Source organism: Corvus moneduloides, chromosome 4 (assembly GCF_009650955.1).
Source record: "Corvus moneduloides isolate bCorMon1 chromosome 4, bCorMon1.pri, whole genome shotgun sequence".
Taxonomy (NCBI): Eukaryota; Metazoa; Chordata; class Aves; order Passeriformes; family Corvidae; genus Corvus; species Corvus moneduloides.
Window position 1 is genome coordinate 66,157,475 of NC_045479.1, and position 24,291 is coordinate 66,181,765.

The 24,291-nt window shown below is 37.8% G+C and overlaps 1 protein-coding gene across 2 annotated transcripts in view; it reads right to left on the reverse strand.

The window, feature by feature from the left end:
- The window catches only part of SEMA3A (semaphorin 3A), a 237,593-nt gene that overhangs the window by 101,902 nt on the left and 111,400 nt on the right, over positions 1 to 24,291 (reverse strand). For both annotated transcript variants that reach the window (XM_032106485.1, XM_032106484.1), the window contains 2 exons: positions 16,051 to 16,208; positions 13,387 to 13,449 (listed from right to left, as the gene is read on the reverse strand). In XM_032106485.1, the coding sequence (XP_031962376.1) occupies positions 13,387 to 13,449; positions 16,051 to 16,208 (221 nt within the window). The remainder of the gene's footprint in view (positions 1 to 13,386; positions 13,450 to 16,050; positions 16,209 to 24,291) is intronic.

Consider the following 24,291-nt stretch of genomic DNA (forward strand, 5'->3'; position numbering starts at 1 on the left):
CAGGCACATGGATTTCCATCTCAGACTCCTTCCTTTGTCTAATTGTGCTCAAGTGCAGCTGCACAGGTACCCCATTATGTGTCGAAATGTTGTACCTCGTCCTTTTATATTCTGAACTTAGCAAGAGTTTGCTTTGGGATGGTGAATATTGGGTTTTCCTGGTTTATGTGACTCTGGGACAAAATAGCTTCCCACAAATCTGTAATAAACCAACTTTAACAGCTTAGAATAATTTGCAGAGACTCTGAATCTCAGCACATGTGTATGACAAAGAAGGTATCACGGAAAATGTGTGTGCCCTGAACGCATTTTGGGTCTGCCACTATGTAAGACTTGTGTGACTGACTCCTATTCCCACTCGGTCTCCCCATTCCTGCCCTCACAGGACGACTCCTTTAGTGGCATCCAGGCACCATCACTCGTGAAACCTGGCAGGCAGCTCTGCTGGTGCCGACACTGGTGGCTACGTCAACTCGACTACAAAGCAACTCCCCAACCCCCTTGGCTGGAGGCCTGGAATGACTTGGGTGTCTCCAACTGGGCTTGTCCCACTTGGCAGCAGAGTCTTCCCCCTCCAGACCCCCGGGCTAGCACTATATTGTTGGTGTGAAGGTCTGTGCCAGCAGGACGAGGCACTTCACTGTATGACTGCAGAGTGTAAGGCACTGAAAGGGAGACAAAGACAACAAAAGGCATGTAGTATCTCAGAAAATACGGCAGACAGGGGAAAGCATCCACCAGAGGAAGAGGAGGTAACCCAGAGGCAGAAGCTGTAAGGAACAAATTCTCAGGGAATTTAAACACTGTGTCTGCTTGTGCGGCCGCCCAGTGCTTTTGTATCCATTTTTATTTTCCCCAAGAAAGGGATGTTGTTTTAAGAGAACATATTCTGGGCATATCCATACCCTTTGGATATTGTACTTTGTCAAGCAAAACAGATGAAGAAAGAAATTAGACTTAAAAAAAATTATTTTCCGGGTGGAAATTGGTTTTTTACATACTTGAGAGCAGGGTGTTGAGGGAGTTTAAATACTTTTAGCCTAATAATGTGAATGAAAATGAATGCAAGGTTTGAAAGATCTCTCTGTAGGCAGGAAAGTATTACATGGATGGGTTATGAAAATAAATGTTAAAGAAGAGGAGCACTGGGACCATCATAGTGAATCATTACAAATTCTTGCTCCTAATAATCTTCATTATAATGGATAGTTTAATATTAGGAAACTTTTCTTGTCTACATGAAGGTAACCACTGGTTTATGCCCTAAAGCTTGAGTTTATATATACATACATAGAGCAGAAAGCATAAGTGCTTGCATATGGCATAGACTGATTGAAGTAGATATTCAAAGGGAAAATTAGGTACTGTAACAAGGTACATCACGTGGGAGTTACTGCAGTCCTCAAAATACCCATTAATTTATCTTGCCTACCCCTGGAGAGGATTAATCCTCATTTATATTTCAATAAATGCTCTAAGGTTTGCACAAGAGCTTTAGGTTCTGCCTTTGGCCTTGTACAGAAGTGCCTCTATCTGAAAATCCAAGCAACTAAATCCCTACATCATGTCTGAGACCTTCTAGCACAGCCTGCAAGGTCTTCCTCTCTCTTTTCTGACACAGAGAACTTCTTTAGATAGCTACTTTTTTATGTATATAACTGCTGGATCTGTGTCTGCAAACAGTTGTGATGGCAGAATTGCCAACCTACAAAGCATAGCCAAAGGAAAGGTGACGTGCAGTAGCTGCAGCAGTCACCACAAACCTTGAGCACAACCCAGTTTGTTTCTCTGTTTGAAGGAATGTGGACCATAACCTTCACCAAAGCCCAAGCAGCTCCTACAGGCTTTCCTGGGGCTAGTTTGGTGTATAAGTGCACCAGGGCATCCAGTTGAAGCCATTCTACCTTGGGTCTGGAAGTTAAAGGTACGTTTGGCCACCTGGAGGGAACACGCCCCAGAAATTCACTGGGCATTCCTGAGTGGGAAAAAGGATTGAACTCCACGTACAATGAACATGTTTACACTTCCTCTAGACAATTCTGAAGAAGTTGTGGGGTTCAGATCCTCAGTTCCACGCTAATGATTTATTGAAATGAAAGTGGCTAAAAGAGTTTGCATCATACTACGGTAACGCAGCCACAGCACCAACTCAGCTGCAAATTCTGCTACACTAAAGTCCTACTTGTAGAACAACTTAAGAAATTATTAGACTGTCACATTCAGAGTGTGAATTAAAGTAAAAGAGGTCCAGTGTGTCTGGACAGGTGTCTTAACTCAAAATTTTAATTTCAAATATTATGTACCAGCTATAAGGGCAGAGGGCCTGTCTTGAAGAGGAGATAAAGTGTTAATTAGGTTTTCCAGAAGGGCACCCACTATATGAAGATCAATGTATCTGACTTACAAACCAAACAGACAGATTTATTTTTTAAGAGTTTTCTAATATTTATATATCAAGTTGATAGAAGGGCTTATGCAGAGAGAGATTAGCCTGACAAAATAAATTACAAAGAAAATGCCTGCAACCAAAAGAATAAGAGCCAAATGCAGAAAGATTGAAAAACAAACAGTAAAGATATGTAACACTGATTAGGCTGTGTTATGCAGACTTTTCCCGGACAGTTACAAAAATAAAGTCCATCCATCTGTCAAAACATCTGCTCCACGTATGAAAATTAAAACAGAATTTAGGTGGGTTTTAGGAGTTTCCAGTAATTATCTCTCCTCCAGAAGCCTGGAACTTATGTCCTTCAATCTGGATTACTAACACAGCAAAGAGTTTTTAATGACATCTTTTTAAGTTGAAGGGTAAGTCCCTGTGACTAACTAATATCCAGATGTTTCTCCATATTTTAAGAAAGTGGTTTCATTTTTTTTAAACCAACATTGATGTCCATACTGCTTCTTAGATATTACAGCAAATGCAAGTGGCCAGATTATGTAGGGCAGTAAGTAGAAGACTAAATGATCCTTTACATTATCATTAGCTTCAACAGTTTTCTGCTGATTTAATCCAGATAAGCATCAGACCCAGTAATGCATTCTTCCTTTATATCAGCCTTTCCACATAGCCAAGTCATTAAAATATCATAAGATTTTGTCTAAACTGGATGGACAAGGGGATTTAGAACTATCATCTAACAGCTGGACAAGCAAAATAAATACGTGTTTTGTGTCTTAAATCAAAATGGATGGACAGCTTTCATTTGAAGTCCCATGCAAGAGGTTAATTATTATGTTTACTTTTTTTTTCCTTCTTCTGTCCCATTAGTTGAATTTTCAAGCGATGAGGTCAGGGATATCCATGGAAAATAAGTAATCCCTGATATTACTGCTGTCATTCAAGTTTATCACACTGCTGAAAGATATTCCAGGTTTATCAGGGAGCTTTTTAACTTCTTTCTTTTTCTGGTGGGCTACTGCTGGCTGCCATCAGTTCAGTCAGTACTGGCAGATATCTTTTTCAGCATGGAGCAGCATTGTTTCAAGGAAAATATTTCTGAAGTGTTAGTGCAATAAATATATGTGTGATTGCCATGTACACAGATGATGGATTCTCAGCTAGACCCGGCAAAGACTTCAGCATGTCAGTAAGCATGGGCGAGGAAGCCTCTTCGGGGTGAGCTCTGCATCGTGTGTGCTTTCACAGCTCCTGCTGTTTGGGTGCAAGATTTCGTAAAATGCAGTAACATTATTTAAAAATTATTGCTGTGTCCCTCTTTTTATTACAGTAACATTTGGAAAAATATTGGTCCAAGCGCAGAGCCTGCCTCAACAGACCCAGAATAAGCATTGAACAAAGCAAATTCTTTGGGTCCTGTTAAAATGAAATGGTCTTTTAAAATTTTATTTTATTGGAGTAGGCTGGTTGGCAACAGTGCTGCAGAGCTACTGTGTTAATATGGGCAGGAACAGGAAAGTCCCCAGGTACTGGAAGCTGTGTGCAGGCCCTAATGGGTGGGGAAATCCTGCCTGGCACCTCTACTCCATGAGATAACCTTCCAGCTGAACCTGTATAGGCAGGTGCATGATTTTAGAGTGGGGGAGGACAGCTGGCGTGGAAACATTTGCAAACTGTGATTTATGACTGTTTACCCCTTGCAGCTGGGATCAATACCATCATTTACATCCCCTTTTTATCATCATTGTACCTTGCAATTAGCAGGATCAATGTTTTATAGTCTTACCCTCTGAAAAAGCTAGTCTGCAGTGCTGAGTGAAGCAAGTTGAAGTGTTGGGGTCTGTGTTACAGAAAGGGGTTTCTATTACCTTACTTCTTGGTGGTTACATCCCCCATTTGTCAAAGCCTTACAAGCAGTGTGCATTTCATCACACACACACATGCAAATCAAATACAAACCAAGAATATGCCTAATTTTTCAAAGCTGACAGATCCCCAGATTCAGTGGCCCTTATGCTGGATTGTGATCTACAGGATCTACAGGATCTACAGAATCACAGGATTATATGGTATTGTCATTTGGGGGATCTGACTCCTTTGAAGATGTCATAAGTGACTCTATTCCTAGGCATGGTGACCACTGCCAGCATTGCACAGGAACCATTGATTAGTTTCATACCTAAATTTTCCTCTGCTGACAAGATATGCCCTGTGAAACTTCAGACTGAAAAGGGTTGATAAGAAATTTTTGGTTGCATAGTACAGCTTACTGTGCTTCCAGTTATCTTTCCAATTAAGTTATGCCTGTTACCTGTCTGATTTTTTGATATGACAAGAGTTCTTGAGAATATTTAAAGTGTATAATTTACTCAAGTTGCAGGATGTCTGCGTGAATTTAAACCATCAAAGCATCAAGACAAGAAAAAAGAAGGCAAGAAAGCAGATGATTTAAAAAAGCCAGCAAAAAAAGGTGCAAATATATCCTGATTCCTTCAAGCCACAAAACTGCAAGCCATATTAGCAAACAGTTGTACTGTCAGTACACTTGCACAGCAGATGGAAAGCTTCTCTGGTTCTGCCTTCATGTTAGTGAGGGCAAAACACAAGATGTCTCCCTGCCTGCCTACCTACCCACTTGCAAATCTGGGTCATTACTGGTATTTGGTCATTTGGCCCAGGGTTTACCACTGAGGCTAAGCATGGAGGTAGCTGAGCTGGGTGGGATATTCCCTGGGGTCTGTCCTGAAAACAATCTTAATCCAGAAGCCATTTAAAGAAGTCATTAGAAGCCATGCTTTGAAGATGCCTCCCTTGACACATCGGACCTCTAAATCTTTGTCATTAGCACTAACCATTTGACCTAGTGATCTTTGGAAGTTAAATTTCCACAATTTTTTCTGCATTCAGTATGTTCAAACAACAAAACATGTTTCAAGCCCTCTAATCTTCATTCAGAAGATGCATATAATAAATTTTCCAGACATGTGAACAGCTAGAGGGATGCCACAAAAAGGCTGCAGCACAAAATACCTGATTTAATGACTATGTCATATTTTTGTTCATCTGGTTAATGCACAGTTAACAAGACAAACCAAACTCTTCTGCAGATGCAGTCCAGCAAACAAGTGGGTTTTTAGGTTTTGCAGGCATAGATGACTGTTGCATATTAAACCTTTCCATAAGTTCTAGCAAGCTTCCTTTATTTTGAATTGTTGTTTTTCAGCAGTATGCATTTCCTACAGCACAAAATAATTTTTTCTAGGAACAGAAGAGTACTTAAGAAATAACTCAAAATATTGGGAAGCCTTGAGGTCAAGCAGAAGCCAGCTCTTTTCTGACCTTAACTTTTTTAAAAACTATTTTGTTCTACAGAGTAAACTTCCCCCACAATATGAGCAGGCTTTATTAGCAAAGAAATGTACACTAGTGTTGGGTTTCAGCTCAGGCAGTCTCATCAAGCCCAGCAGCAATTTAAGTTGCAACCACAGCCTAGATCTAAGGAGTGTCTCTCATCTATCTCTTCCATCTGGGTGGAGTAATCACCTGTCTCCTGGAGAAATCAGATTGCACCCTGCCTTTCCGAATTGGATCAACACCTGCTAATTGGGTGGAGTATTTCAGACAAACGAGTTGCCAAGCCTGTTACAGGCACATAAGATGCTCAGGCTCCAGATCAGTCAGCTTGCCTTTTTTCAGCATAGTACAGGCATATCCTCTTATGACTTCCACTCATAGCCACCTCAGATAAGTATACTCCAAACTCGTGTGTCGAAAGTGAAGGTAAAACTATGAAGTGTTGAAAGGAAGCAAAAGACTGTGGCATCTCCAAGGGGCAGTTGCTTAGCAGTGTGTGTGGCTGTAAATAAATACACTGCGTAAGCTACTCTAGGAGGTTACACATGTCTTACTGTGGGAAGCTGGAAATTTCTGTGGGGATATTAAACTGCTGTGACATGACAGAGATGCTAAACCAGAGAAACAGTAAGTGGCAGAAGCTTACAATTACCACTCAGTAAAAATTTGGCACCCAAGTGAAATTGCTGAAATGTGAGTTTGTTGAATGTTTTTGGGGGGCATGTTGTTATCTTTTTGTTGGTTGGATTTTTTTTCTCTGTCTATATATGTATTCATGATACATGTATAGTAACCTAAAGGTTTTGGAAAATGTTAATCAGAAAGGAATTACCTAAGGGAACAAGACATGAACAGATTACTTAATCCAACAGAGATTCCACCACTCAGTCAGAATAACAACAAACAATCAAGAATGGAAGAGAAAAAATTGCATATTATTTCCTAGGTAATTTTAAGAACTTTCCCTTTAGTTCTCTTAGTTACTACAAAAGAAAAAAAGACAATATTTTATTTAACTCGTGTGCAGCAGGGAGAAATTAAGTAGACATATTTTCAGTGTATGTAAGTAACAGAACTACAGAAAAAATTATTTGTGGCCTAAATTAATAGAGATATAGTGACCACATCTTGAGTATAGATGAACAGAGGAACTGTGATATGTGATCTTTCAGAGCAGACCTATCCTTAATTTTAAAATTAACTTTTATTAAAACAATAGATAATCACAAAGAGAGTAGACACAATGTGAAGCAAGTCTAGGGGAAAAAAAAAAAGTAAAATGTGACTAGCACCAAAGAAAAGGGTTTTTCTTTAACTTCATGAGCTTCAGACTGAAGCCCTGAAAAAAACCAGGGACTAAACATATCTATCATTTCTACCAGTCATCCAGTTAATGTGTTTTTCTGGAAAGAAATGTATGAAGAATAAATTTACTCTGTCCATCTTGGGGTGCAGTAAATTATAACATGGAATTACCCAACAACATTTTGAAACAGCAATAGCTGGAAACTCAGCCATAAATAATCCTCAGACTTTGCCAAGGCCAAATGAGGGCTCATGAGGAACACATATTGATAGAAAATTAAACCCCGTAATTTTGGGAATTATTTTTCCTTCATTTCTCCTTTACTTCCCCTTTTCTAACTCTGACTTTGTATTTCCAAAGCAACGAAGAAAAAAATTCTGCAAGACAGCATTAAATTTGCTGAATATTAAATTTCCTTCAGAAGCAAATTTCTATAGTCATACCTATAACAGAAAAATAAGCCCAAAATTGGAAAATTAGCTTTCTCCTTGATCTATATCAATTTGTTCCCCGTACTGAAAGCCTTAAATGACTTCCCATGATACATAAATGGGTAAAATATGAAAATCTGAACAACTGCCAACTTAATTCTTCCTCTGTGTAAGGACTCAAGTTATTACCTTACAGTAACTGATTTGCCTTGGTCAGTTCATAGAAAGAAATATATGCAAATGCCTAAATGAACACAAGCTGTAGGATCAACATCTGCAATAAGCCATAAATAAGGCTTTATGCTGGTGTGTTGTGGGGGTCCATCCAAGAACTGGAGCTGGCACAACCAGAAGTTCCTGGGGGGGAAGGTCTGTTTGAGAGCTCCACAGGACTTCGAAAGATTCCAATGTCCTTAACCCCTTTTTTACCAAGCCCAGTTCACCTCTGAGTGAAGTGGTTGTAGGTTTTGAGGGTTTTTTCCGCCCCATCTGAGTTTCTCCTTTGTTTGTAGTCTATGCACAGCAGTTTTCCAAAGCAGTAGTATTGCAGCAGCACACTGCTTACAAATGTCTCACTCTCATCTCCCCCCAGTGGTAAGGAATGCTTTGGTAGGAAATTGTGTCCACATTAAAGAACATGGACAAGAGGAAAGAATGAGCAGCCCTCGAGCTAAAAAACGCAGGATACTAACTGGGACAGTTGATAGACTAGGAAGGAATATGCTCTGGTACTATTTGTCTTACACGTCACAAAAACCACTTTTCTTCTTGTAGTAGGTCATACTGAGAGTAAATTCTGTCCCCAAACTCATTTGAGACCTGTTTCTTTGGATTTTTACTCATTTTAGCCCATCTGGACAGGAGACATTCACCTTTGTCTTTTCCCCAGGCTGGGTGGGCATCCTGGGTCTTTAGGCTTTGCTAAAGAATTTTACTGCTATGCTGGAGACAGGAAGCCAGAAAGGAAAAAGGTCTGGCAATGAAGGTTGGTGGGAGAAAAGCTGGACGTTTGGCTGTAGATGTCCTCCAAAGGAAGAACCCTGACAAAAAGGAATGAACTTCTCTTTGGCACACCCAAAGGGCCAGAGGTAATTTGACCGGAAAAGTTGTGCCTGTCAGATGAATTTAGAAACATGCTTTCTAGATTCAGCCAGCATTGTATATTTAATTTTCAGATTCCCTCTTCAGATCTTTGTTTACAATAACAGATGAAAAGAATTACTTTTACTTTCTCCCTCCATGTTCCTCTATTTTCCCTAAGGCAACAACAGTAATAAAATGAGTTAAAGGGACTAGTGTTCAATTATTTCTAGCTGTGTTTTTCCAAAGTATCACCAGATATGGCTGAGGGACACTTGTCGAGTCACTTTTTACTTTCTGGGTTTTTTTTGTTTTTTCTTTCTTTCCAAATTGCACACTGATGAATCCATAAGCCTACAGATCCATCCCCTCCCTTCCTATATTTTAGGGAGGGGATAGAAAACTTTAAAGGAAGCACAAACTAAGATGGCATGTGAACATTTTGGCTTTAAATATTATTGTAACAAATTAGATGGTGAATTAAATTACAGTCATGTGATTCTACTTGCATGAACAATAAATTGAATAATTAGGTGCCAGCCACACTTGAATGCAAAGAAGCATGCACAGAATATGGCTATGTCATCAAATATGTGCAGTGTAAAGAGCCTTGCTGCTTTGTCACTGGAAATAGGTTTCTGATCTGAAGTGATTCCAAACTGCTGTCAAGAGAACTATTAAGCACAAAAAAGTTACGCACAGCTGGAATCAGGTAAGAGATAATAACTAGGTAAAATTTAATTGCAATGAAATAGCCCAGGTAGATGTCTATCTCCTATAAATTACAATACAGTCAGTGCTTACCCACATGCAAATGTGCTGGTACACTTCAGCTGTATACACAAAGTGTAACTCTTTCTGGACCTGTATGTATGTAACTGTGTATGTTCATGTGACAGAGCAGATGTAGAAACTTGCTGGTACCAAGTAAAAGTACTTGGTACTCTTTGTATCTGTTTGTACATCAACGTATATTTCTCACCAGAAACATCCAAGGAGAGGCTGGTATCTTACAGTATGCTAAGTGTGTGTAAGTGTCTGTCATCGTGCAGCTTCTCCTACGTGACTTTGTTAAAGTACCTACGGAAATTTTATAGATTTATACATGTCAAGGCCAGAAGGGACTATTTCAACAATTTAATTTGACCTGGAATCTTTAAAAGTGGCTAAATAAATTGGATAGTCAAGTCACACTTGAAAATAACATCCTAAGGTGCCCTTCAGAAACACATCTTTTAAGCTTTCATGTCATAGAAACCTATTGTACTCTTTAATAGGAATTTCCTTGATTAATTGTGTAATTTGTGAACTATTGCTACAGTGCCTCAGCCAAATCTAATGCAGAGATGTATCAACTAAACAGCAGCCAAAATTTTTAAAGCTAATTAATCGTTTAAGGACTAAATGAGGTTTCCCGTTAGGAACATATCCTTATCCTATGACTACCTGCAAAGCTAATTAGTGCTTCTGATAACTTTTGTAAAGCACCCAAGCTTTGCTTTGCTGGTTTATGATATCCTAGGAATGTCAGAATGAAATTGCAGCCACTTTTTTTTTTTCTTTTTCCTTCAGTTAGCTATTATTTAACCCACATGTAATGCAGAGTTTGCCATGTGTTTTTGTAGGGGCCCAGGTGACTGTACGACTTTTAAATGAAATATTGAGGCTCACTAGTGAGAAATATGACTAGCAGTATGACTGTTCAGTAAGTTTAGTATAAAAGCTGAGAAATATTCTGTAGAGACTTTGTCTTCTTTGATCATTCCCAAGGTCTGGCCAGGAATCATGAGAAATATTTACAAGACTTACAGAAACCAGAATAGATCAAATAAGACACTGAAGTCCAGAATAGCAAGAAATCCTCACAGAATTGCTCATTTAGTTGAATTACATAAGTCTCTTACTTATTATTTATAGACTTTAATTTTTCATGAACAATGTTACTTTGGTGCTTGCGATACTCTACACTGAGGAAATGGAAATATATTGTAATGCTAAGTGCTTACATGGGACAGTAACTATGATTTTATTGGAAAAAGTCTATAATTTTGAGGGAAAGTGTAGCAGTTAACCTTCTTTAGAGAAGTCCTGCTCTAAGTAGGTACTGCATAGCTGAGGTGGGGGTCTTTCAGCAACTCTTCTCAGCTTACTCATATGGAAGAAGATCCAAAGCACACTTTAAAAGTTCTATCTACCTAAACAGTGAGTAAAGCTTAAGTAATTAATATATTCTAAGCCCTTTAGGAAACAGAAATTAAAATGACTGTTTAAGTAACAAAGGGGTAGCAGGAGAGCAGGAATAGGCCCTGTTGGCTGCTCTCCTCAAATCCCGTGTGGACCTTCCTGAGCCACAAGCCTGCTGTGCTGGGACTGGCATGACTGACAGCATCAGGATAAGGAATCCCTCTGAAGGAGTGAAAACAACGCTGAATTACCTCTTACAATTATGAGAGGAAATCTCAGAGGTCATAGCTGAGGTTAGCAGTGGGGCAGGGCTGGGGTTATGCTTGGGCTGCAGCTGCTGCAGTGCACCTGGCCCATTAGTGGGGACTTGCATTTTCAGCGCTGACTTACCCTGGAGATCAATAATTAAAAGGAGGGGTTTTTTTAAAAAGACCTCAACGTAGAAGTATAGACTGTCATGTAGAAAGTTTTGAACTATCACAAGTGAGGAGTATATAATATCTTAGACGTGGTACATGCTGAAAGCAGTATTAAATCAAGCCTGGTTTATATGTCACTTTATTTGTCTTCTTTTTCTCTTGTTCCCTCTAATAAGAGTCTGCTGAGTTATTTTTATGGCCTTTATATTTCACACTCCCAAGGTATTGACGATGACTTAAAGGAGGCAAGAATAATCAGTTTTTTTAAATTATCTGTAATTAGACTTAAAGCAGTTGCATTAAATATGTTGTAATGCACTGTTTTATGGCAAGAACAGGTAGCTGTAAATATTAAAATATGATGTTCTGAACACATCGAGTTGTGTATTCCCTCTTTCTAGTTGCCTACTGAAAACTGGACCCACATTACATCTCACCTATGTGTTTATTTCATTTCTCACCTACTCTTCTAGAGAACTTTAGAGTTTAAAAAAAAAAACAAACAACCAAAAAAACCACCCCACACAATCTTACAGGATCTACTACCAGGGTCACACACTCCAGTGCAATGTGGTGTGGGCTTTACCTTCTACTCGTGAGCAGCAGGTGTAGCTGTCCTAATATCACAGGAAGCAAAAGAATCAAGGTGAATAGAAGTTACAGTATAAGCAGTCCTCTCAAGCTCACCACACTCAAAGGATGGGGACCTGAACCTCCCAGCTTACTCCAGAATGTGTGTCTCTACAATTTTAAACAACTAAGCTGAATTAGAATCAGCTTAGTGCAATGTGTAAAGCATACTCTTTCTTACTATGGTGAATTTCTAAAAATAATTATTTAAAAAGGATAAGCATATACTTTCATTCTAGGCACTGAATCTCTTATTAGTTTTCTAGGTTTTTACTCCAGCCATGGAAAAAATCTACTTAATGGAATATCATAATACTTCATATGAGATGAAGTAGCAAGGTTAGTTAATTTGCTCACATATTTAACACTAGCCCTTTTTTTTTAACCTTGAATACTAGATATTCTAGGCTTACCTTGCAAAGTACTCCTGAAAATTATTTGTGGACATGAGCATGGATTAACTTAAATGTATTATTTCTATGTAATGAGATAGCCTAGGTATCTGGCATTTCAGCTATCCCATCACATATTTAGCTTAGCCCATATTTCTTAGTTTTTACCCAATCTACCTCTACTGTTCCCAGATGGCTTTTTTTGAAGACAACTGTCCTCTATGGCCTAGGTAAAGACTGATGAGACTATTTTTATTATGACCTAGGAAATTATTCAAATGGAGCTCTCTAGAGGCATATGGTTGGCATTATGAATATTTTACAGAATCATCTCTGAAAATCAGGCCAATAGCATATACACATGGGGCCAAGTTCCACTCTCACTTATACCTTGGCAGCCACGATGATTTCCCATTTGGCTTTGCTATGCAAGTATTTGTTTGGCTCATTGCATGCATGTATTTTTTATCTTTTTTTCCCCTTCTTCAGCCCTATTTCCCACACTGTTCCTATAAAGAAGACAGTTATTATCAGTGTGGAATGATTGCTGTTTGGGGGCTACTGGCTATGTCTCTCTTACTTCATAAATACAGGGAATATGATGTACAGAGGAATGAGGGAAAATGTTCAGAAAACGATGCCCAGTGTAGCAGTGTCATTCCTGAGGCACTAAAACTGATGAAGAATGTTAAAACCACTTTGACCTCAATATTGCTGTGAACTCCAAGCAGGGAAGAGCTCTGGGGAACCCACTGGCTCCAGAGAGATGCTACAAAGAGAAAGCACTTCTTGGAACTCCCTTGAGGACTGGGACCTGGAGCAGGGCAAAAATGGGTCAGAATATTATGTACCTTCTCATCAGGAGATGAGTATTCCAGGGTCAATATCTCTTATTCTGTTATTTCTTCTATCTTCTCTTTCTTACTGTTTTGGTTTTTGGTGGTTTTTTTTTTTTTTTGGTAGATAAATTCTAGTTCATCTGCATGATTTCCATTTATAAACTGAAAACCTTGGTCATGAAGACAAAATTTCTATATAAGAGGACTGAGAAAACTCAAGACTGAAGTTATGATCAGAGTGTGACCTTACAGAGCAGGAAAAATACTTCAAGAATTAACACAGTGGGACATAATAAAATATTTACAATGTTTTATAAAAGGAAAAAAATGCTAAAAAGATTTGTACTTACCACAATATCTTTTCCAGCCCACTTGCACTCATCCCTTCGGGAATGTGATACAGGCCAAACAATCTAAAGACACAAAACAAAAATCACATTGTGTTATTTCATGCTTCAGCATTCACAAATTGCAGGCCAAATGCTAGTCCCTTTATCCAGTTTATCTTCCCCCCCCTTCTTTTCCTTATTTCCTTTTCTTTCTTAAAATTTGACAACAAAGAAATGAAATATTGGGATAATAGGTGTCACAGAAAAAACAATCTTGAAATACTGTCTGCATTGTGAATTTCAGCTGTGAATCTTCAGTCCTAATGATAAGAAGGTTGACTCTCCATTAAGTGTTTCTTTAATCTTTTAAATCTCATGTAATAGAAATATAATCACACATTAGAGTCAGCATCAGAAATGAGGTGTTTGCCTCTTTAGGGTATCTAATAGTTCACTCTTTCACTAGTTCAGTTAATTAAATAATAAAAAAGGAGCTATAGTATTTGAAAAGTATCACACCATCAAAACATGTTTATGCTGTTCCTATAGAGCTACCCTAACACAACTAATCCTAAATCTAGGTTTTCTGTAGTGTTAGCTTAGCAGAAAATGGATCTCACCTCATACAGAGAAAATCCAAAGACCCTCACAGTCAATTATTCATGTTTCTTTGAAAAGCTTTTAGGAATTACATATAGAATAAAACATGATCTTCCCATAAAATGCCAGGCTATTCATTTGGGAGCCTCAGATAATGCAATATGAATGGCCTTAAGTCTGGATTACAGTCTTGGTGTTCAATATAGTTTGTTAATAGAAAGCAAAAGGCAAAATATTAAAGAAAAAAGATGGAATGTAGAGGACGAAAGGGGTCAAAGGAGATGTTATAGATGATATTTGAAAATACAGTTTGCAACATTTTTTAAATTCAAATTTTTTTTAATGAAGTCCAAACAGCAATCAAACATCGTAAGTCTATAAAATAAGGTTGAAAATTTTATGAGCACATTCTCTCTCAGAGGATTCCCACTACTTCCTGTTGCTATTCTCAGCTTAAAATGTGCAGAGATGTGAAAATTTAAATTTACTAGGTTGAAAAACATTAACCAAACTTCTCAGATATCCCAAAACGACCGGTTCAAGTTTAGGTCAAGTTTTGGGCAAAAATCTCAGTATTTTTCAAACCACTGTATTTCAAATCAGATGTTCTTTTTCCTTAGTCTCACAGTAATTCTCTCTCCTCTAATTTGGTTTAAAAGACAGTTAAGTCAAACTGGTTTTAATACACTGAAAAATTTGGCTTTTTGAGTTTTGATGTTGCCATCAGCATTTATACAGAAACCTGAGTTTTCTTACATGGTAGAAGCAACAACTGGTGAAGTTTGAGCTCCAGGGCAGCACTGGCTGCATTGTAATTTTGATTGAAGTTTCGTACATGGCTCTCCCGTCTATAATAAACAGATCCCCAAACTCTTAAAGCCTTTTGTCTATTCTTAAATCTAGTCTAAATTCTCTAAGTCTGTTGCCAACATACATTTCCATGTTACTGACAACAGTTCTTTATTTAATATTTGTATATAAAGTCAAATAGTGTTCTAAAAGTATCTGAATATGTAAGTATGTAAATTGCAATCACTCCCATTCTACAGAGCTGTTTTCTGCAATGGAAACACCTTCTTTCCTTTATTATTCCAGATGTTTTGCACATTAAGCTATTGATCCCTCAGAGAATTCAAATAAATAGCTAGTTTCCTTTATAGCTGCACTAAAGAGAATAGAAAAGAAAATAGCCAGTTTTCCTTTTATCCTCTTATCCTTAGAGAATACAAATGAATAGCCTGTCTTCCCTCTGAACAGAAAACACAAGATATTTATTGCTATCATCTTAGGAAGCTAATAGTTAAACAGCCAAAAGGTCAGGAACACTAAGAAAAAAAAAATAATCCCTGGGTATTGAAGTAATATATCTCTCATAAAAGGGTACTCTCTGGATTTTAAAATGTGCCATCAAAATACTTAATGTAAAAAAATCAAACCTCCATCCCATTGTTTACCTTCTTGGCATTTTGTCTTACTAAAATAAAGGAAAATTTAATTATTTATTTAGCAGAAGACTGACACTAAACTGCTTGTCAGCTTTTAATTAGTCACCAACTTTTACCGGAAAATTACAATCTCCATCAAGAATGGCAATATTTTATGGAATTGTTTGTCTTTTATTAATACTGGAATTATTTTGGCTTGAAAGCAGCAGAAGCAGAGTGCCTACATGTGCTTGAGTTAAAGAAGAAAAATCAACACTTGGACTCCCAAATAGCTTCTTTTATCTGCAAACAAATACAGAGCAGTAAGGTCTTTCTCCATAAACTGTCATAATAGATGTTTGGCTTTTTTAGCAGTTGCCATGAAAGTATGTCTTGTTTGGGAAATAGCTGGATTATTCACTTACCATTTACTACTTTTTTGTAGTCTGAAAAAAAATATTGTAGATTATATAGTCAAAGGTCACAGGCTCGTTATAAATTTCTTTTCATAGAGTCAGCAAATATTTTTGTTGTAACAGTATTCCTGACATCCAAACACTTACTATATAATTCCAACAGTGCACAACATAGTCTTGAGTGATAGGGAGTCTTTAACATTAAAGGTATGTATTTACATTGTACAGAACATGAATGAACATACCTTTTGATATTCCTTGATGTTAACCAGGTTGAAAGAAAATATGTGATCCTTTGCTCCAACATACAGTCGACCGCGTTCTTCATCCAAGAGGAAAGTATGGTAACTGGAGCTATTAGCTAGTCCATTGAAATTTATTATATTGTTGGATTCCAACATTTCTGTAAGATAAAGGTAATACTTTTGTTGTTAACATGGTCAGATGAAATAGAGACATATTTTGAGTAATACAGACATATTTTTAGGAATTTGTGCTTTTGGTGTAGAAACAAGTGAAAGCATTATGTACCTGGGCCCTTGAATGTTTTTATTTCACACACCCAAACTGCTTGTAAGTTTCAGCTCTACACAGAGGTCAAAACAACAGTGAAATCAATCAAAAGCCTGTATGAGTTCTTAGGTGGTAAAATTCTATCCATGTAGCTCATCAACTGTTGGACAAAGTTCAATTTTGTTCAATCAATAAGATTTGCAACGATAAACTTGAGGATAACCAGCTGATAAAAAAACACATCTAAACACAAAATCTCCTACTTCCAGCAGAAGAAACTGTTTCATAAAGATCTGTAAGCTATGAGAACAGGGATAAGAATGAATAGCTGATGAGATAAAATAACATGTAACATCTATTCTTAAATGTATTGTCTTCCGAGCTTTCTCACACAGGCAGCATGTTGTTCCCTTCCTTGGAACAAGAATGAAACAAGGGAAAGTAACTTTGTTTCTTTTAAAACTCGAGAGTAATTTTCTAGTTCTGATACTCCTCACAGAGCTTTTGCATTTGCCATGGACAGGATTTTTTTAAGTGCAAGGATCCACAGAATCATCTCAGCTATTCAAATATTAACAAAGTCATATGCATTTTTCTGAAAAATATTTTTACCATAAGTTAATATAGACCATAATAGTATAAATATTAACGAGAACACACTTTCTTTAAGCCTATTTTCATATCAGGACCAAAACCAAACCATCTCTATCATTTTAAGGCATGTCTGCACTAGTAAGTCATCAATAAGAAAGTTTCCTGGTGATGACAAATCCTATATGGTTCAAGCCCTGACCTTGTGAAGTATGAAGGCAAACATGCACTCTTAGAAGCAGGAGCAGCTCCATTGATGAAGCCATGAAGACAGATGAGAAAGGGAGTGAATCCATCAGCATCCAAGGGCTGATGGCCAGAGGGCATGCCCAGAGCACTTGTGTCAATTCTGCCACACATGCAAGCCAAGAACATATGTAACTCCTCTCAGAACAGATGCCAAATGCCTGGATGCCTAGGATTCAACTCACAGTGCAGCTACCTTCTATGTTTTTTTGGTTTTCAGTAAGATCACTCCCATTTTCCACCATTACTCCAACTGAGAAGTGAGTGTAAGACAGTATCCCGTACGCTGTTAGAAATTAAGGAGAAACTGCTGTCAAAACCAAAGTTTCTGCCTAATTTTCAACTCTCTTTCCTTCTTTTTTACTCATTCTTTTGTATTAAGAAGGAAGATGTTAGGTGGGGATTTTTTTGGACCTATGTAATAGTGATACCTTTGATTTTACAGAATTTCATACCTGCAGCTTTGCAGCTCTGCGGACGTTAAACCTATTTTTGATGTTCACTTATACCCAGTGGATTTTGAAGCAGGTTGAAACTCTGCAAAAACATTAGCAGGCAACATGTTCAAGGAAGACAAACACTGATAGTTGCATACCATTTGGGATAGCTTTTAGCTTTGGAATTCTTTGAAATTATGTGGAAAAACTCTCACTACCACCAAAAATAGTTAATTCATGCAGCAGTGTAACAAAGCATCAGAGCAGACACTACATTTTCTTCCTTATTCTACACTTTTTGTCACTAAATATAACTATACATTTATATCACAAACTTGTACTGCTCAAGAGTGAAGCTCACTTTTTAAAAATTATTTTTCTTTTAAATGTAACAATCAAATTACCCCAAGCAGTCTTGTCAAAATAATTCTTATGGCTTCCTGCCAAGTTCTAGAATTTGACTCTATTGTCCTCCAGTTCACTTATTTGCATTTTGTAAGAGACTTTACTAATTCTCTTTACTTTGTAATGACTGATTCAGATGTCGAATGTCGACTTGCTGAATAGCGAGTGATGTACATGATTGATTGCTTAACTTGTCTTAACACTCTCTTGGCTAGAAATGCTTTGCTGTCATCTGTATCTGATCATTTTTCTTATAATACAGCTGTCAAAAACCTTTGCAATTTTTTCATCTTTGTTGGTTTGAACTCGTATAGGTGCGATTCTGCCCTTTGTGACTGTGGCGTAAAGACAAGTGTCTGCTGAATTCAATGTTACACAAAGGTAAAACTGATAAAAATGGAAATGAGATCAGTTAGGCACACAGCTACTTGGCTTAAAAGAAGCCTGATATGATTTTGCTAATGCAGAGTTCTAAATATTCACATTTACAGACAGTGATTGATGTTTTCTTTTCTTTCTAATATTCATGAAAAATGTGAGATCATAGCATTGAAGTCTAAGGTTTATTATGGCCAAGAGTAAATTTCATCATCATCTTCACTGTTCATAAGTCTCCACAGTATAACTTAAAAGGAGCAGGTGTGGCTGTGCAGGGAAATATATATAACTATTTTTTCTTTTCATTTTCTTTGACTTTCTGAGCATGCAACAATGTTAAAGGTAACACTGTTGGGTTTCTTATGAATGCGCAATTTAAAGTCAAACTAAAAGCTGAATTCCATTGCCTTCTCTAAGAATGGGACATTTCTTCTAGGTTTTAATTCAATATGTGTCAGATTGTCACATTACTGACTTTTGTAGATGACAACTAGATTTCCAGGGTCTGTTGCCCAAAAGATTAGGCCTAAACATGCTCCAAGCAGTGTATTTCAAATCAAGGGACATCAGGTTTCTCCCTGTCAGGAATCAGGTTGAGAATATAGGCTGAGGAGAAAAATGTCATTTGTGTGTTTTACTACTAATTTAGGTAGGTTTGAGCTACATTACAAGTGGGAGGTGAAATCCTAAGTAATTTTTGCAGTTCCTCTGCTGTTTATTCTAATTGATATGTATTCATCCAGTGATGAATGTGGCTTTACAGGCCATTCTGGATCAGGGTGTTGAAGGGCAAAGCAATGGCATTTGCACAATTAATACAAATTAAGTATTCCACTTCCTCAAATTCATTAGTTTCAAAGTGTTTACTATCCACTGTCTTCAGTATCCAATGAGTGACTATTGCTGAGAGAAATAGCAAAGACAGTGCTCAATCCCAGAAGGGCATTGGCATCCATCAATTCTGCTAAGAGTCGATCACTCATGCTGGCAAGGTTCGTGGATAATCAGTGATAACATAAACCAAGATTTACAACAAAGATTGCACTGTAATGACAAGAGGAAATGATGAATGCATTCAATGACTCAATGAGCTTAATACTGTATACTAGGCATACCCTAATTTTTTTTTTTTTAATCCTTATTAAATGTTGGCCTATCCATGACCTATGCAGCCAGGTAATGGTTGATGGTTACCTGCTCTTAAAAGTCTTTTTTTTTTTACTTCCTCTATGATCTGTGCAGTTATTTTTATTGCAAAGATGTAACATTACTCCTTCTTTTGTTCAGTGATTTCCCAGAGAATTTCTTCAGTAATTGCCCTGAGATAATTTTCTCACTTCCTTTTGACACATCCTCAGCTGTAGTCATGCCTGTAGCTTTGAACAGGAACGAAGGAGCCCTATACAGCTAACCACTGCACACTATCACTAGCATTGTCTCTGAAATGCTGTATGAGGTAGATTTAAACTGGGTGGTGGTATTTTGAAGGTAAAAAAGATGTCATTGTTTTTGTTATTGGTGCTTGATTCCCACATTTATTAAGTGTTGCAGGTAACCAAAACTAACAGTTTGAAATGCACCATATCTTAAAAAATAATCATATTATAATGAATGGTATGATCACTGGAACCAGATGGAGGTTGAGTTTCTCAGGGTTTGTGAGCTATAGATGCTCCTAATAGCCAGCTAGCTTTAATTCACATTCCTGACTTGCTTGTTCCATCTTAGCCTCCTTTCTCTGCCAGTGTCCAAGCTTGAAATATTTGACCTTTTTCAACGCCAAAGATTCTGCATGGTCTTTCCTCTATTAACTGATGTGTCTGTTGATTCAGTCTGACTTGTGTCAGAACATTCACTTTACCAGATCAAGTTGGCAAATTTACAAAAGAAAACCAGTCCCCAACCCTTGCCTTCATTTTAATATATGGTTATTTAATTTGTTAATGGAATTGTAACTTAATAGTATACATACACACAGAGGGCCAAATTCCTGCTGTGAAATCCATGGAGATGTGCATGCACAAAGAATGTATATTTGTTTTATTTTTATCACACTTCTTCATTAAAGAAGGAGCCAGAAAACCACAGCTATAGCTAAGATGAATACAGTCAGGCAGATCCTGAAGTTTGCTTTATCCATGGTTGGTATTCCACTGTAAACCTCGTTTTATGTCTGTGTTCCCTCAGTGGAGTTTGTCAGGAGAACATAACAAAAGAAAACCTTATTTTTTACTTATCTACTAGAAGGCAAATTATCTTTAATCTTTTTAGCAAGAGGGAGTTTGCCTGTGTAACAACTTAGAAAATTTGTGGGCTTTGGCCTACATCCCTGTCATAGACTTCACAATGACACACACCAGCCAAGACTGGTTTTGTTGATAAGGGTCAAAAGGGCACATCAATTTCTCTAAAAAACAGAGGAAAGGTCTCCAAGTTTCCTCAGCAGGATTCAGATCTGGCCTTATCCTATTCCTGGTGACTCTGCAGAGTGACTGGGAGTGGTGCTCATCACAACACGCTCGTGAAGCCAATGAGTGGGTTGTTGGTTGCACAAAACTCCCGACCTCCATTCCTTTGCCAGCAGCGATAAGATCTTACTGTAGATCTCGCAGCAGTAGATAAAAGATGAGTCAATGCCATTATGCCATCAAACAGGGATTTTGCTGAACTGTGAGCAGTGCCTCCCACAACATCATGCTAGAACATTTCCTTCTTCTCTCGCCAGGCCTCTACTTTGGCTACAGAGGATCAGATGGCCGCATGTTTGCACATGCATTTGTTGCTTACACAGATGCATATTGTGCCTGTTCTGTATATCAGCATGTGTATCCTTCTAAATAATCCCAGGTGTAAATTAGTCATTACTCTTTGAGTAATTATTTGCTGAATTCTTAGATACATGCAAGGAAAGGAGTGTGTATTTTAACTTCCAACCTCTCCCGTAGCTTCCCCATTTTATTGCTGTGAGTGCAGATGGTGACTTCTGTCCCAGTCAAACAGTTAAGGAAAAGGCAGGAACTGGCAGGAAATCAAGAGAGCTTCCTGCAAGGCATGAGCCAGCAGAGCTATTTGGCAAAACCAGCAACATAAGCATAGAAAAGACACTGTACTTCTTGGGAGTCTGGTCCCCACCCGGATGAGATGACAGCAGCCATACAGTGGGGTATTTCAGTTGGGTATTTCCTTATATAATGGAAAACACTAGTCTGAAATCAGGTGAGCTTGACCCCATGCCAGGTCTAACGCTTAGTAAAATGTCCAATAGCCTGAAGTATAACAACTCCTTTCCCCCATCCAGGATTTAACTACTTTATACCACAATTATTTTCTTTCATTGACACCTCACATATCACTGGGACCTTAGGATCTAGCCCTTAGTGAGGAGAATGGTTCAGTCATCCACCCTAATTAAAAATAACTTGCTAACAGTCTGTGGTACAATTCAAACAGCTACAAAACAAAACAAGGAAAATTAATTCATACTTTCTTTTTCTTTCTAGCATTTCACCCAAGGTGGGGAGGGGACTGGCAGGGAATAACTGCAGAAACATTTGTTTTGTTACATCTTTTAGTTTAACTGGTCAGATTACCTGCCTTTAAGTTAAATTCAAACTGTTCCAGTATTTGTGAGCTATTTTTACCTGTAAGTCTTTGATTTCATATTAGGAGCAGAAGAATAAAGAGACATATCAATTATCAACACCCGCTCCTCCAAAAAAAATCCCAACAAGTTATGTTTTCAGATAATTTTAGAATTTTTCTTCTTGGAAATATCAGCAAGTGATCAGTCTACCTCAAATGAAACAAAAAACAGGCTTATGAAGTGTATGAGATCACATAGTGCAAGAAATGATTTATCCATCTTTAGAAATGTAACATGAAAACTTGTAATCAGCACCTTTGGGTTTTTGCTACACTACAGTCAGAGAAACTTGAAACTACACAGCGTTTGTTGTTGATGGCAATTCACTGTTATTGTAATTTGAATGAGATAAATCACTGGGAGAAAAGGGAGGGTTATCTTATCAGTCATCAAAATACAATTGGAACAGAGCCCCTCACAGCTGTTCAATCAGTCCTAGCTTTCATCCTCTTCGTCTACCTTATCATAACAGTTGCCAATCACCTGGTTTCACTGAACTCTACTGGAAGGAGAAAAAAAAAAACGGTACTGTGTTTGTTTTTGAGCAAAACTTTTGCTTCTGAGAGAACACGTAGTTCAGAAACACAGTTGAGGGAACTGTTACAATTTATCAATTAGAGGTAGCTAGGACAAGATATACAGGTTTTTGCGCACTTGTGATGTAAACCAAGCATTTTAAATGAAACACTCCTACCTACCTTCCACTACAGCAAAGAAAACTTGAGGGCCATGAGCATAGTTTGATTAAAACCAGATACCTGGAAGGAGGAATGTTACACCAATGTTTTGTTTCAGTTGCACCAGTATAAGCATGGAATCCTTTGACTTCAAAATACTGATGCATATGTTTTTTATACTGTAAAACCGAGAGAAGATTTTAGCTCATTAATGTCAGCACTATTTAGCTACATGACAGCCCTTAAAGTGTTTTTAGTTTGAGTAATTGAAGGGGTCACATGATATATCAAAGACATAAAACATTCAGATTTTTAAAGCCAACCTGTTTTCCCTTTATTATTTGCATTATTTGTCCTTTTGGTCTCTGAAAGTGAATCCAGATTATCCTTATTGCTCAGCTGTTTTCTTATAAAACATGAGAAATTTTAACCTATGAGCTAAACAAAGACCTGTAAAGCTTGATCTCATGTATTTGTAAAATTATTGTAACATCCCATATTATAAACTTGGCTTTGTGAGAAAGGTTATGGCACATATTTAACTGTGAACTTCACAAGTATTTAAGCCCAACATTGTTACAAAATCGCAGACTTACATTACCTATACTACCTATAGCATTTTTTGTGTGTGACGAATCAGGCAGAAATATATGATGGCAAAAGCAGACCACAATCTGGTTTTACTAAGATGTTGTCTGTCTAAGCAAAAATGTATCTGTCTTGAGATTTGAGTGGGTAACATCTTTGCTACCTCCCACTTGTGTTGGTATAATATTTCAGGAGAAGTAATGGAAGTGATACATCATACTAATGAGCACCCAGATCTTAAGGAGATCTATAACTATCAAGGTTCTTTAAAATAATATGGCAAAATAATGATCTAATGCAAAGTTTATAAACATTCTAACTCAAATACTAGAAACACTGCGGGCATATCAGCTCAGCCCTCTGAGCTTGGTTAGCCCGATGTGGCACTGCATGACCTTAAACTGCACCATCTGAGCTAGCACAGGTAAACAGACAGCTAAATCCCATTCATTAAATAACTCAGTTATCAGATCTAGTTAGAAGCGAATCAATTTCCAACTCTCTGTATGATACTTCTGTGAAGTTAAACTTCAGTGAGCAGAACCGGTACTGGTTATCAATTAAGTAAAATAGTGGGTAGTTGTAACTTCAAGGAGTGATTACCTTAGCTATAAACAGTACCGGCCTTGTGTCATTAAATTTTGTATCGCAGAGGCACGAACACCTTTGCAAGGCTAACACACAGACAGCTGTTTTGCCAGGGCCGGGATGTATTTCATTTGGCCAAGCAGGAATGAGATGGGAAGACCGTCACATCCTATCCTCTGCATGGTTGAGCTACATGTTGGGTCCAAGTGTAGCATGGAGCACAATTTTTACTTACCGAGTGTTCCCAAATAAAGCAAGACACAGATTTTCAATTCATTAACTTTTTCCACCAGAACAAAAGCAAGGCAGGAAAGGAGCTGCTGCTCTCTATAGGCACAGCTACTTGCTCCAGACATTGACCATGCTGCAGTATACATGCACCTGAGTTACCCTGAAACTCACTTATGTACTCACAGTGTC